Genomic DNA, 15188 nt, shown 5'->3' with positions numbered 1-15188 from the left:
TTGCCTCTTTCTGAATAATTCATTTATATAAATGGCATCATACAAGATGTGGCCTTCTATAACTGGCTCTTTTCACTTGGCATAATGTTTTCAAGGTTCACCAGTATCGTAGCTTGTATTAGTATTTCATTTTGTTTGCTGCCGAATAAGAGTCTACTGTATCATATTTTATTTATCCCTTCATCAATTGGTGGATATTTAGAGTAGTTCTACTTTTTGGCTCTTATGAATAATGCTGCTATGAACATTCATGTACAAGTCTTTGTGTGGACGTAGGTTTTCATTTTTCTTGGGTACATACCTAGCAGTGGGATTTCTGGGTCATAGGGTAACTATGTCTAACCTTTGGAGAACCTACCAGACTGATTTCTAAAGTGACTGCACCATTTTGTATTCCCACCAGCAATGTATGAGGTGGGAAATTTCCCACTTCTTTGGCAGTACTTACTATTTGTCTTTTTTGTAGCCATTCCAGGGGGTGTGAAGTGATATTTCATTGTGATTTTGATTTGTATTTTTCGTTTTTCTTTTTTAGGGCCACACCCACGGCATATGGACGTTCCCAAGCTAGGGGTCGAATTGGAGCTACAGCTGCCAGCTTGCACTGCAGCTTATGGTCATGCCAGATCCTTAACCCACTGAGTGAGGCCAGAGATGGAATCTGAATCCTCATAGATACTAGTTGGGTTCTTAACCCATGAGCCACAATGGGAACTCCTTGGTGTGTGTTTTTCTGATAGCTAGTGTTGTTGAACGTCTTCTGTTTATTAGCCATTTTCATATTTTTTTTTTTTTTGAGAACTGTCTATTCACTTCCTTCGCCCATGTTTTAATTGAATCATTTTGTCTTTTTTTTGGCCACCGCACAGCACATAGAGTTCTCAGGCCAGGGATCAGATCCCAGTTGCAGTTTTGACCTCCACCAGGGCAATGCCAGGTCCTTGAATTCACTTTGTTGGGACCAGGGATCAAACCTGAGACCTGGGCTACAGAGATGCTGCCAATCCTGCTGTGCCACAGCGGGAATTCCGAGTTGTTTGTCTTAATATTGTTAAACTGTATGAGTTTTGGGGGATAAGACTCCCTTACCAGATACATGATTTCAAAAATTGTTCTCCTGTGGATTTTCTTCTTACTTTATTCATGACGTCCCTTGTAGCACAAAAGTTTAAAAGTCTGATGATCTGCAATTTATCTACTTTTTGTTCTTGTTGCTTGTGCTTTTGGAGTCATTTTTAAGAAATCATTGCCTAGTGGTACAGGATCGATCCCAGGAATTTTCCACATGCCACAGGTACAGCCAAAAAAAAAAAAAAAAACCCAAACCACAAAAACCCCCATTGCCTAATCCAAGGCCTAATCCAAGGTCATGAAAATTTATGCCTCTGTTTTCTTTTAAGTGTTTAATAGTGTAAGCAATTACATTTAGATCTTTGATCCACTTGGGGTTTAACTTTTCTATACAGCATGAAAGAGGAGTCTACTTTAATTCTTTTGCATGTAGATACTCAGTTATCTTACTCACTTGAGAAAGCAGTTCTTTCCTCATTGAATTGTCTTGGCACGCTTGCCCAGAGTCAATTGGCAGTAGATGTAAGGAAGGCTTGCTCACCATTTTAAAGGATTTTCTTATATTAACCATACAAAAAGTCATATATAAGCTTCTTATGCATCATGTGTATTCCAAAACTACCTGTCAGGTTGAAGAAATGACAGACACCTTCCCATTCAAGTTCATTTTGAAAAATAAGGAAACAAAGTCCCAGTAAGTGGCTGGGTAGTTGCAATTTATTTAATTTATAACGCAGTTCAGACAAAATTATCACCAGCCATGTGTTCAGAGCCTAAGCCCAGATAGTGTTTGATGAGCCAGAATTTTATCTGCTGTGATTTTAGGAGATTCTTCCCAGACAGACTGCTAATGACTTACACTTTGGATTTCGATCATTGAGGGAATGCCTTGCAGGTGGATTTGGTGACTTTGAAATCTATGATCGCCTTCACCCAGAGAGAAGGAAGAATTACCCCTTGTCCTGCTCTCTACAAGACTTCAGGCTTTCATTTTAACTTCTGTGCTCCACCCCTCTCCCAGCTCCATTTCCAGAATAGCAAGAAACTGGCAAGAAGTCATTGTTTGCAGTTTATCATCAAGCTTTGGACACAGCTGTTTCCTTCCCATCTTTTGGCAAAGTCAGTGCTTTGGCTTGTCTTCTGGATGGGATGCACATTCTGTGAAGGGTGTCAGAAAAGAACATCCCCTAGGGGCACACAAATGTCCCTCAATTTATTCCTGCAGAATTCACGGTGGAAAGAAATAGAGATGGGCATTTTCCAGGCAATCTTCAAAACTGGTGTGAGTGTCATCTCTATGTCAGGGGCCTAAAAGTATAGTCTTTAGAATTCCCTGCCTCAGAATCACTGAAGGTGGCACAGGCTGGAAAGAACTTGTAAACTGGGAGTTCCCATTGTGGCTCAGTGGGAATGAACCCAACTGATATCCATGAGGATGCAGGCTTGATTCCTGGCCCCACTCAGTGGGTTAAAGCATCCAGTGTTGCCATGCGCTGTGGTGTAGGTCTCAGATGAGGCTCAGATTCTGCATTGCTGTGGCTGTAGCCTCGGCCAACAGCTGTAGCTCCCATTGGACCCCTACCCTGGGAACTTCCATATGCCGCGGGTCCGGCCCTAAAAAGCAAAAAAGAAGAACTTGTTAAATGGTATGTTCCTGGGGGAGTTCCCTTGTGGGGCAGTAGGTTAAGGATCTGGTGTTGTCTTTGTAGCGGCTCTGGTCAATGCTGTGGCATAGGTTCGATCCCTGGCCCAGAGACTTCCATATGCCATTTGCATGGCCAAAAAAATATGCATTCCTGAGCCCCTGCTGAATCAGGACTTCTGGGGCTTGGAGGGAAGGATCTGTATTTTACCAGTCACTTCAAGTGGGTCACGTGCACACTATGATTTGAGAACTGCCTACTTGGGAGTTTGTCCTCAAAGGAAATATGAGTACTTTGTTTTCGTTTTTTTTGGGTTTTTTTTCTTTTTTTTTTGGTCTTTTTGCCTTTTATAGGGCTGCTCCCACAGCATATGGAGGTTCCCAGGATAGGGTCTAATCAGAGCTGTAGCCCCCCGCCTACACCAGAGCAACAGCAACTCGGTGTCTGAGCCATGTCTTCAATCTATACCACAGCTCACGGCAACACCAGATCCTTAACCCACTGAGCAAGGCCAGAGATCGAACCCGCAACCTCATGGTTCCTAGTCGGATTCGTTAACCACTGAGCCATGACAGGAACTCCAGGAAGTGTGAGTACTTGTGAGGATGACAAACTCTGGAATAATACAGAACCTGGATTAAACTTCAGTTTCCTCTCCTCTAAAATAAGAGTCACTTCCCCACGCCCCAGGCATGGAGTAGAAATGCAGATGGAGCTCAGGGTCCAATGTAATACAGTTTTCACAAAAATGCCTCCCTGTCTGGGGCACTTGGCGCCCAGTAGAGTTGCATGATAGAGTTCAGGACACTCAATTCAACTTGAATTTCAGAAAAACAACAATACTTTTTTAGTGTAAGTGTGGCAGCTCTGCTGAGGTAAGTTTCCAGGGTCCAGGGGTTGATGAGATAAGCTCCATAGAAGGATGTGGGACATTGTTCCTTGTTTGATAGCCTCTCCTTGTCAACTTCCAACCTCCCCAGATAGCCTGTAAGCTTCTCAGATCATTTAAATGAGTCACCTTTCTACTTGATGTGCTGGCGTCAGTTTTCATTGCTTGCAGCTACAAACTCTGGCTGATACAGCATCTGTAACTCCCTGCACAACTTACCATCTGTTCTCTCTTCCCACCACTCCTCCTTGAAGGCATGAGGAACCTCCTTGCTGCACAAGCTCCCTGCCTTTTCTTGAATCTGCACCCTTTTCCAGTGGCAGGGTGTGTAGAGAACACGGGGCACCCATGAAAACCTTGCTGGGTGGAAGCTAGGAAAATGAAGACCCGACCTCAGTATGCTACTTACTACAGGGCACCCCATCAATAGCTACTGATGCCCGCTGGCCCCCTGCAGTAAGCGGTCAAGGCAGTACTGGCCAGCCTGGGGTCCTGCTCGGCAGTCCCAGGGGCTAGAAGCAGTTCTACCCTCATCTTTGGTAAGCGGGGTCTCTGCCTTGGTCTTGGGCTCTAGAGCCCCCCCATTTTCTGCCCCACCCCATGGCTCCACCCTTCCCTACAGGGCAGGCTATCTGGGGGCCAAAAGGACGAACCCTCCAAAGCCCCCAGCCCTCCTTCAAGACCAGTCGCCTTTTCCCACAGCCCCTCACAGACAAATATGTGCATAGCGAATCCACCGCTCCCAGCCCTTGAGCTTGATTGCACTGGAAGTGGTCTATACCCGCTTCACTTAGACAAGTTCAGTAAGACAAGTTCACCCTTTGATATTCTAGCAACATCAGATTGTCATAGGAATTTTCAAATGCTTGTGTTTGGTCTTTATACTTATCCCACAGCAGACCAGTGATGACAGTTTGGTCCCTGGACCACAGTGAGAAGTTCTGTTTTAAACTCTTCCGTGGGTGCCAGGAGCCTGGAAGGACCAACCCAAATCACATCCAACCTGCTTCCAGGGTCTTTCTGAGCCTTTTCACCCAATTCAGTCTCCAGGTTTGCACTCTCCTTGCCAGGTGGCAGCTGTTGGCAGGGAGCAGCAGAGATGGAGATTGACCCTGTGTGCTGGGGTGTCTGTACCCCTGCATGAGAGGCACAGCTGGCGCAGTGTGGAGGGGCATGGGAAGAGAAGGGAGACCATGTTGCCAGCTGGTGGAGGAGGAGGGACACAAAGATATGGGGCAAGCCCAGCTGAAGGAACCCATTTTTCTGCATGTCTAGAACTTATCTGCAGCACCTGCCAGTTCTGGAGACTCTGGACCAGGCATCTTATATTGTGACTAATAGCGTTTTACATTCTGAGTTCTATCCCGTGGCCCGTTAAGAGCCTCATAGCACTTGGCAGAGCACATGGTGACATGTGGACATGTGTGTCCTTTGGCTCACTGCCTCATTAGTTCTGCTCCTCCCTCCCATAGAATATGGAATACACTGTGCATCCAGTGCCTGCCTCATGGCAAGGAATTTCTCAACACTCTGGGAAAAGATTTTGTTCGTTTTCCTTAAGATTGACTGAAAACAAACCCAAGCCAACACCCTAAACGTAAGATAGGCACATGACTTGAAAATGAAAAAAAATATACCCAGGAGTTCCCCCGTGGCTCAGCAGGTTAAGGATCTGGCATTGTCAGTGCTGTGGGTCTGGTTACAGCTGTGGGGCGGGTTAGATCCTTGGCCCGGGAACTTCCTGTGGGTATAGGCTACCTGCCACCATACACACAATTAGCCAGGAGGCCCACAAATAATATAATATCTCTAGGAAATCAAGAAAGAAAATCCAAGCAATGAGATACTTTATTTTGCTTCTTAAGTTGGTAAAGATAAGAAACAAAAAAGTGGAGTTCCCATCTTGGAGTAGTGGTTAACGAATCTGACTAGCATCCACGAGGATGCAGGTTCAATCCCTGGCCTCGCTAAGTGGGTTAAGGATCCCGTGTTGCGGTGAGCTGTGGTGTAGGTCGAAGATGCAGCTTGGATCTGATGTTGCTGCGGCTCTGGTGTAGGGTGGCAGCTGTAGCTCCAATTAGACCTCTAGCCTAGGAATCTCCATGTGCAAGTATGGCCCTAGGAAAGACCAAAAAAAAAAAAAAAAGAAAGAAACAAAGAAAACATCCAGTTTTTGTAAGGGTGTAGGGAGTATTGCCATTTCATATATTATTGGCAGAAGGGCAATAGGGTGCTTGGAAAAAGGTTTTTAGAGGTTAATCGTAATAAATTGCAAAAGCCTTTAAATGTGTGCATATCCTTTGGGAGTTCCTGCTGGTGAAGCAAATGGTCAGTGTGCAGTGATGGGTTCGATCCCCTGGCCCAATAATGAGGGTTAAGGATCCCATGTTGCTGCAGTTGTTACATAAGTCACAACTCCAGATTCCACCCCTGGCCTGGCAACTCTGCATGCTGTGGGGTGGCCGAAAAAGAAAGAAAAAGTGTATATCCTTTGAAATCTTGAAGACATTGTTGTATATAGTTCCTTACATGCATTAGCTGCTGATGAAAAGTCAGACGTCAGTCTCATTCTTGATTTTTTTTTCCTCTTCCGAAGCTTTCCTTGTTATCAGTGATATTCTGAAATTTCACTAAGATCTGTCTGTGTTGCATTTTCTTTTTATCTGTCCTGCCAGCACATGGTAGACAATTTCAATTTGAGATTTCATGTCTGTCTTCAGTTCTGAGCAATATTTTTTTTAACTTTTGTGAATATTGGTTCCCTTCAGTTTTCTCTGCTTCTTCATTTTGGAGCTCCTGTTCCATTATGGTTGCAATTTCTGGATTTCTTTTGTGTTTCTTAACATGTTTTTCACACATTCACTTACCTCTTCCAGGTGAATTCCTTGGTTTGCTCTTCCAGATCACTACATCGCTCTTTACTTATCTATTTATTTATTTGTCTTTTTGCCTTTTCTAGGGCCGCTTCCCACGGCATGTGGAGGTTCCCAGGCTAGGGGTCGAATCAGAGCTATAGCCACCGGCCTACACCAGAGCCACAGCAAAGCGGGATCCGAGCCACGTCTGCGACCTACACCACAGCTCACGGCAACGCCAGATCCTTAACCCACTGAGTGAGGCCAGGGATCGAACCCGCAACCTCATGGTTCCTAGTCGGATTTGTTAACCACTGTACCACGACGGCAACTCCCACTTAGGGGTTTTTAATGGAGGTTTCATCACGTAGGCATCATCAATTACCAACTCAATCTCCAGTTCGGCTCCCTGTGGAAGGTAGGGCTGACATTTCCAGCCTCCTACGCAAGGTTAGGTCTTTCTGGCAAGGTGCCCCCATCCTGAAGCTGTCTAGGGGGCTGCTTTGTTAGAACGAACAGTGCTTCTGTCACTCCCATCACTCAATAAATCCCAGACTTTAGGAGCTCTGTGTCATGAAGGGTGAGCAGAGACTAAATGTTTTAACAAAAGATGCTGCCATCACCCCTGTCACTCAGGAAATTACAAGGGTTTTAGGAGCTCCATGTCAGGACCTGGGGACAGAGACATAATATATATTTCTTTTTGTATCACAATATCTCACTCCCAAAGACTGCTCCATCCTTGTTGACTGGCCTCAGTGCGGGGAGTAGAAGGACCAACCTACCTGGCTGCCTGGCCTCCCTGTGGCCGCCATGGAGCCTCTGCCAGCTTCTTGGCCCCGACACGGTCTCCCCTTCAGGCTCTCCGGGTGCCCTTTTATCTTTTCAATCAGATCCGCTTTCCCCATGAGTTCCTCACTGTCGTCCTCCTCTTGCTTTGCAGTGAGGCTGTATTTCAGATTCATTCTGTCAGGTCTTGGCATTTCATGGGAGGAACACATACTCACTCCAACACCTTGAGACGGAGCTACGGAAAAAATGATGTCTAACCTTCTAACCGGTAATCCCACTTCTAGGAATTCATCCTAAGGAAATAATTAAGAATAAAGCTTGGAATTCCCATCATGGCTCAGTGGTAACGAACCCAAGTAGTATCCATGAGGATGACGTTTTGATCCCTGGCCTCACTCAGTGGGTAAGAATCTGGCGTTGCCATGAGCCATGGTATAGTCTGCAAACGTGGCTTGGATCCAGTGTTGTGATGGCTGTGGTGTAGGCTGGCAGCTACAGTTCTGATTCGATCCCTAACCTGGGAATTTCCATATGCCCCAGGTGTGGCCCTAAAAAGACAAAGGAAAGGAAGGAAGGAAGCTTTAACCCCCAGGGGGTTTCATCACAGTGACCTTTAATATGAAAAAGTAAAAGCAAATACCCAATTAAAGGGGATTGATTAAATCAGTGGTAACACATCCATACAGCGACAGACTAAGTGTGTAAAAAATAATATAGCAGAATGTATACGGGCATGGAAAAATGTCAGGGATGAACTATTAACTACAAATTTGGGTTACAAAATTATTTTAAAGTATATTTTGTAATAAGAAATGCATGTGCAATGGTAGCTCTGCATGGTGGGATTTCTGGACGATTTGTATTTCTTCTTTTGTGCCCTCATTTTCCCACACGCTTAGGGATTGTTGGCAGTAACTGCCTCGTGCAAGACTAGTACCACCCTCTGTTCCCCTCCCCCAGGTGTGCTGGAAGATGGCGTGTCTGCCAATGGTGTGCCCCGGTCTACAGCCCCAGGTGGAACATCCAACCCAGAGAAGAAGATGAGCTGTGGGACCCAGTGCCCGAATCCCCAGAGCCTCAGCTCAGGCCCCCTGACCCAGAAACAGAATGGCCTCCGGACTACAGAGGTAGGTCACAGAAACAGAACAGACTTGGGACCTGAGACGTGGGAGCAGCTTGCTTCAGGGCAGAGCCAAGCTGCACCCAGGGAAGGGGTGGTGAGGGCTCCCCTTGCAGGGGAATGTCTCCACCCACCCCTGTGCATTTGGTTGCAAAGAAAATGGTCCCCCCACCCCCCGCCTTGAGGGTGGCTGTGTTTTGTTGAATCGGCGGAAATGGTCCTTGATATTTGTGCTCTGAAGGAAGTGTGTGTTTGTTGAAATGCGGCTTAGTTCAAGGGTCTCCTTTGCTGTCGCAGCTCTCACCGTCTTGATAGTGAGGACTCTTCTGGTGACAGGAACTAGTCTCCGGTCAGGCAGTCTCAGGGGTTGGCTGGGAAGGGGAGAGAAGAAGGGGGTGGTAGGAGACAGGCCTGGCATTCTGCCTCACCCCCTTCAACCAGGCGGCCAGTGGGAGGCTCCCCAAAGGGGAGCTCTCGTTTGCAGAAAGTGGTGGCAGCATCACCCCCACGCTGTTGCTGTTGGGGATGAGGCGGGGCTACATGGAGTCCTTGGACTTAGCCTGCATCCATTGCAATTCTTTTCTCTGAGCTGTTTTTGGGACGTGCTCCTTCTGCTGCCTCTGACTCCTCCCGAGGGGACCAGGGTCCTCGGGAGACCAGTGCGGGGATCTTCAGTCTCTTCCTCTCCCCACTCCGCTCCTCCCTCTTGCTTCCTCCTTCTCCCCATGTCCCATCCCCCCTTCAAAGGCTACTGCTTACCCAGCCCTCCCACCCCATTTCCCCCCCTCTCCCTTGTCGGATCCCTCGGGCCAACACCATCTGTTTTCTCAGGATCCAGCTAGGTTAGCTCATGATGGAATTCTTGCCCTGCACCTGTGTGTTAGCTCGCTAAGCTTTGGTCGGGAAACCTGTTGCAAATTCAGCTCTAACGCTCATTAACTCAGTGGCCTTGCAGGAATCATTCCATCTCCCAGAGTCTCAGGTTCCTTATGCACACCATGGAAATAACACCAGGATGAGAGAACAGGTGGGCCTGCTCTTTGTAAACTGAAAAGTGCTGTGAGAAAGACAATCAGGCTTAACAGGGGCTGGTGAGGCACACAGCACCAAAATCCAATTAAAGTAAACCCTGATGGTGGCCCTTCAGACACAAAGTCACAGGTGGGTGTAGATCTGAGGGCAGCTGTGGCCTTCCTGGGTCCTATACTGCCTGCTTTGTCCTCGCATAAGCTAGCCTTCTGGAGGCCAAGCATCACTGCCATCTCCCAAGGCAGTTTGGGCCCCACAGAACTACACTTCAAAGCTCAGTCACTGTTCTAGTGCAGACCCTGACTTGTGTTCCCTGGCCTCCTCCCCACACTTGTGCCCTCACCCTTTAAGCCAAGATGCGCCATGGGTGTGAGGAAGCAGTTTTGCCTGGCATGCACCGCCTCACCTCCATCATCCATCACTTTAAAATTGTGTTCAGCTGGAGTTCCTGTCATGGCACAGCAGAAATGAATCCGACTAGGAACCACGAGGTTGCGGGTTCGGTCCCTGGCCTTGCTCAGGGGTTAAGCATCTAGCGTTGCTGTGAGCTGTGGTGTAGGTCGAAGATGCGGCTTGGATCTGGCATTGCTGTGGCTGTGGTGTAGGCCGGCGGCTACAGCTTCAATTGGACCCCTATTGGGAACCTCCATATGCCATGGGTGTGGCCCTAAAAGGACAAAAAAAGACAAAAAAAAATTTGAAATAGGTGACTCTTAGAAAAGTGGAGCACAGAGATCTTAAAGTACTTTTTTGTCAAAGAATGATGTATTAGTCAGCTATTGCCACAATAATGCTGCATAACAAAGCAAATCAACATTCAGCGGCTTAAAGCAACAATCTTTTTTTCATCACAATCAGCTGCAACTGGAATGGCTAGACCTGACCTCAGGCTCCAGGCTTCAGGCTCCAGGTCTAGCGCAGTCTGTTCCATGAGTATTATTCTGGGAATCAGACTAAAAAAGCCACAGCTCTGGGAGGTATATTCTCATGGGTGTGGCAGAAACCCAAGAGTGCAAAGCCAAACTACTCAAGCATATTTCCTGTCTCTGCTCACATCCTACCATCTAACCTCCTCTTAGCCAAATTCACATGGACAAGCCCAGCATCAACAGGACAAGGAAATGCCCTCTGTCCCCAGTGGAGAGACAGCAAAGGATTAGGGACAGCCTACCACATATAATGTACACCTAGAAAAATGTACAAATCAGTCATAAGTGCAATGAATTTTAATAAAGTGACACACCCATGTAACATCTTCCATGAGGAGACACAGGACAGTGTCAATACTCCAAAAATCCCCCTTGTGCCCCTCACTGCAGTGACTGGGATGTGCCAGTCACTGTCCACCCCCCACAACATAACCAGTCTTCTGACATCTAGCATTAGCGACCAGTGTATTTTATTTTTGACCTTGATAAATGGAATCATGCCGTGTGCACTCTTTCGTGTCTGGCGTCTTTTGTTCAACATTATGCTGGTGAGAATCAGCCATGATGTTGTGGGTTGCAAAAATTTTCTCATTCGCATCGTTATGTGTATTCCACTAAATGAATACACCGCAATGCAACCATTCGCCTTGAAGGACATTTGGGTTGTTTCCAGTTCAGGGCTGTTCTGAACAGCATAGCTGTGGCCATTCTTGTGACTGTCCTTTGGTGGACATTCACTTCTCAGGGGTGTGTACCCAGGAGTAGAATTCCTGCCGCACAGGATGGGGATATGTTTGACTTTAATAGTTACTGCCAAAGTGGTTACACGACTTTACACACTAACCAGCAGCAGATGGTTCCAGTTATGGACCGTAGGAATGTAAGGCCAGTAAATTGTGCTCAGTCCTGTCTTTCTTAGGCCCTTAGGTGTGGTGTAGGCTGCTAAGCACTCGTTGTATTAACTCATCTAATCCTCATAATGACTCTGCGATATTAGGATTGTTGTCTGCAGTTCACGGATGAGATGGGAGACTCAGAGGTGGCTCAGGAAAGCCCTCCCACAGCACCCATGAACATACCTGGGGGCTTGTGTGGTAGTCTTAAAAGGGAGCCAGAGGAGCTGGCCCCTCTAGAGCTTTAGCCACAGTAGAAACCGAGCTGCAAGGGAGTGAGAAGCACACACACCTGACCAACACAGCACGGGGGCGGGGGGGGGGGGCCCGCAGATGGCACACACTGATAAGCCAACGTCACAGCTTTTGTTTTCACAATTCAATGAACAATGCTGTGTTGCAAGTATTTCCAAAATAAGATCAGGGAGCAGATAGCTTCAGTTGTACGATTTGAGATCATTGCTGAAATGCATCAGTGGACTTGCTGGGACCTCACCAGCCACTGGGCGCCCTGACTTCCTCAAAAGCAAAGGTTTGCTGCCTAAGGGATCCGCTGGTCTACCTCTGGTTATAGTTTCTGTCAGCAGAGCCATCTCGTACCAACTTGGGGCTCGGCTGCCAAGAATCTGCCCCAAGAAAAGAATTTTCTTCCTGTTCTCTCCAGGGCTTTCTATATACTGTCTCTTCCCAGCTTGTCTCATATCCAGGCTAATGCTTCCTGTGTTTTCTGTGTCTGACGCAGGCAGTATCCACTCTTCCTTAGCTCCTCCAAAATGACCTGTTAATACTTCACAGCATTGCCTGGACATCATCAGGCCACTGTTTGACAGTTCCTTGGCACTTTTGTAATTTTTTTTAAGCCTTCCTTCTCTAGAAGAACCTTTTCATGAAGCGTGCATCTTCATGCACATGTCTACACAGTGTTCCCATTTAGATTGCAAAGCGAATTTGTTGAAGGCCATCCTTTCTGGGCCTGGAAATTTTCCTCATCAGTTCCTGTAAGCACTCTTTGGATTCATTCATCTATGTTTGTCAACTGAGCGCCATCTGGCACTGTTCTAAGGCCAAGGATCCACGAGTAGGACGGGCACACATGCCCTTTGCTCTGAAGCAGCTGCCAGTTTTAGTGGTGCTGAGTGTGGGGAAGTCAGATACTACAGAATAAATGAACAAAGTCTTATAGATTTGAAATGGTGCTGTGATGGAAATAAAAGGCCACTTGTGGGGGTAACAACCAGTGGACTTAACATAGATGTGAAAAAAAATAAAATAAAAGGGAGTTCCTGTTGTGGCTCAGGGAGTTGAGAACCTGACTAGCATCCATGAGGATGGGGGTATAATCCCTGGCCTTGCTTAGTGACTTAAGGATCCGTCGTTGCCGTGAGCTGTGGTGTAGGTTGCAGATGCGGCTCGGGTCCTGCATGGTTGTGGCTGTGGCTGTGGTGTAGACTGGCAGCTACAGCTCCAGTTCAACCCCTAGCCTGGGAACTTCCATATGCTGCAGGAGCAGCCATTAAAAAAAAAAAACAAAAATAAAAATAAAATTAAAAAAGCAACATAGATGTGATCCCACAGATCGCTTTCTAAGGGCCAAGAGGGGCAACTGATGTCGCTAATGGCTATGAGCGACAGCAGCTTGTGTTCAGAGCCCTTCCCCACTCCGGGTCCCACCAAACAAACCACATCCTCCCTCTTTCAGTTCCTTCTGGCCTCGGTCTCATGCCTGGTGTTCATAGGTGCTAACCGGCAGAAAAAATGATCTTTCACAAGTTGCAACTGTCTCAGTGGGGCGCTCTCTCCCTTTCTCTGTTAAACATTGATTCGCTCCAGTCACTCGGGACCTTTTTGGCTGCACAGCCTCTGATAAATCACTGACTGTCTCCTCCCCACCCTCTCCTTCCCTGAGCTCAACAAACAGCTCAAGCGGATTCTCTCCTGCTAATTATTTGCTCAGGAATTCTGGGCCACCTCCAGATGTTTACTCTCTGACCTGAATGTGCCACCTCTTCAGAACGTGCCATCTCTTCAGGCTTAGAAGTCTTGTTTTTCTCCTCCAGAGCTGCCTCCTCAAGAACCCAGCTCAGGCACAAAAGTGGATGTGGATGTAGCTCTGGACTGGCCTCCCACGAGCCTTCACGTCCTCAGAAGCTGCATCTTTTTTTTTTTTTTTGTCTTTTTCTAGGGCCGCACCCGAGGCATATGGAGGTTCCCAGGCTAGGGGTCTAATTGGAGCTGTAGCCGCCAGCCTACACCAGAGCCACAGCAACGTAGGGTCTGAGCCACGTCTTTGACCTACACCACAGCTCACGGCAAGGCTGGATCCTTAACCCACTGAGCGAAGCCAGGGATGGAATGGCAACCTCATGGTTCCTAGTCAGATTCCTTAACCACTGAGCCATGACAGGAATTCCCCAGAAGCTGCATCTTTTTTGAGTTGCCTTATTATTCTTGGCAAAGTGGCCAGACTGCGCTAAAGAAATTAGCCAGTGCCTGGACTGATGCTCAGCTCAGGAGCCCCTTCCTCCTGCTGCCCCTCCTCCTGCTGCCCCTCCCCCACCCCAGTGTTTGATTGTTGGCAAGGCTTGGTGCTTGGTGCCAACCGGGAGAGGGAGGTGAGGCCTCAGAGATGTGACCAGAGAGGCCTGATCCAGGAGGGAGGAAGGGACCAGCCTAAATTTCTCCTGGCTGCTGGTGAAATGAGATTCAAGAGGAGAGTTTTCCTAGAAAAAAACAAAAACATGATGTGAAAAGGAGAGAGAACAAAGAAATCATTGGGGACAACCAGAGAGGGAGACCTTTTAGAAGGATACTTGGCTGCATATGCTAGTTTGAGCCTGGGAAAAGGAAGCAGTGTAGCAGCATAGGGGTGTGTGTGTGTGGGTGTGGGTGTGTGTATAGTGATTTCCACAGTGCATCTCAATAGCAGCTGTTACCTTATGTGGATGAAGAATTGCAAGACTCGGAGTGGGTGCCATGGGTTAATGATCTGGCTTGTCTCTGTGGAGGCACCGGTTTGATCCCCAGCCTGGTACAGTGGGTTAAGGATCCAGTGTTGCTGCAGCTATGGCGAAGGTGGTAGCTCTGGCTCCAATTTGATCCCTGGCCTGGGAACTTCCAGATGCTGCATGTTCCGCTGAACAAGAAAAAGAAAACCCAAAACAAACAAACAAAACAATTGCAAGACTCACTAGTCATCTAAGTGGGAAAAAAAAAAAAATTCAATTGGAAGACTCAGGCAGAGACCTTCTTGTTCTTGCATTCCTCCCTGGCTGCCTGAGCCTGCTTCTGGGGTTTGCACCTAGGATGTACTTGTGAAGTGTTGATTCTAATCTAATTCGGATTAGAAAGGTTTTCCCCAGCACCGCACCCTCTTCCCCATCCAGTACCCCGTCATATGATTGATGATTGTTTTCCTGGAGCCGAATTGCTTTTCTAAATCAGGTTTTACTGCCCTCCTAGTGTTTGCACTGTCTGAGGTTTAAGTTGAAAAGCATCCACTCCTTTTGGCATTTGATACCTAATAAATAAAAAACCCCTAGCCTGAGTTCGACTGAGCTAGCCCAGGGCACTGTGGTCTGCACAGGATTTGCTTTAGGCTTGGGGAGTTCCTGAGAGTTTTGCCGAGGCGTGATCTGATCCCTCCCTTTGGAGACGAGCATCCTGGCCCTTGTGAAGTTGCTAAGATCACAGTTTCCTGAATGACCCCAATTCATGCCAGTGAAGCAGCAGCAAATAAGTTCACGGAATTCGGAAGCAGCTAGACGGCTGTTATTGTGTCTCCTTCTCATGGGACTTGGCTGAAGAGAAAAAAAAACGTCTTGAGTTGCAGCTGATGAGTCTCAGACTTTAATCTTTTGGGAAGAAGGAGAGGAAGGAACTAACATCATCAGAGTGTCTACTGTGAGCTAGACACAAGAAATATATGGCATCGTCCCCACCGCTCACCACTCTAAGTGGTAAGTAGCAT

At 47.3% G+C, this 15188-nt stretch overlaps 1 protein-coding gene across 1 annotated transcript in view; it reads left to right on the top strand.

Moving 5' to 3' along the window:
- Window positions 1-15188, top strand: part of BAALC (brain and acute leukemia, cytoplasmic) — an 89681-nt gene that overhangs the window by 67303 nt on the left and 7190 nt on the right. The window contains 1 exon segment of the mRNA NM_001129969.1: window positions 8211-8377. Within this exon segment, the coding sequence (NP_001123441.1) occupies window positions 8211-8377 (167 nt within the window).

This window comes from Sus scrofa, chromosome 4 (assembly GCF_000003025.6).
Source record: "Sus scrofa isolate TJ Tabasco breed Duroc chromosome 4, Sscrofa11.1, whole genome shotgun sequence".
NCBI lineage: Eukaryota > Metazoa > Chordata > Mammalia > Artiodactyla > Suidae > Sus > Sus scrofa.
The sequence above is the reverse complement of the archived record's forward strand: the minus strand, read 5'-3'. Positions and strand labels throughout refer to the sequence as shown.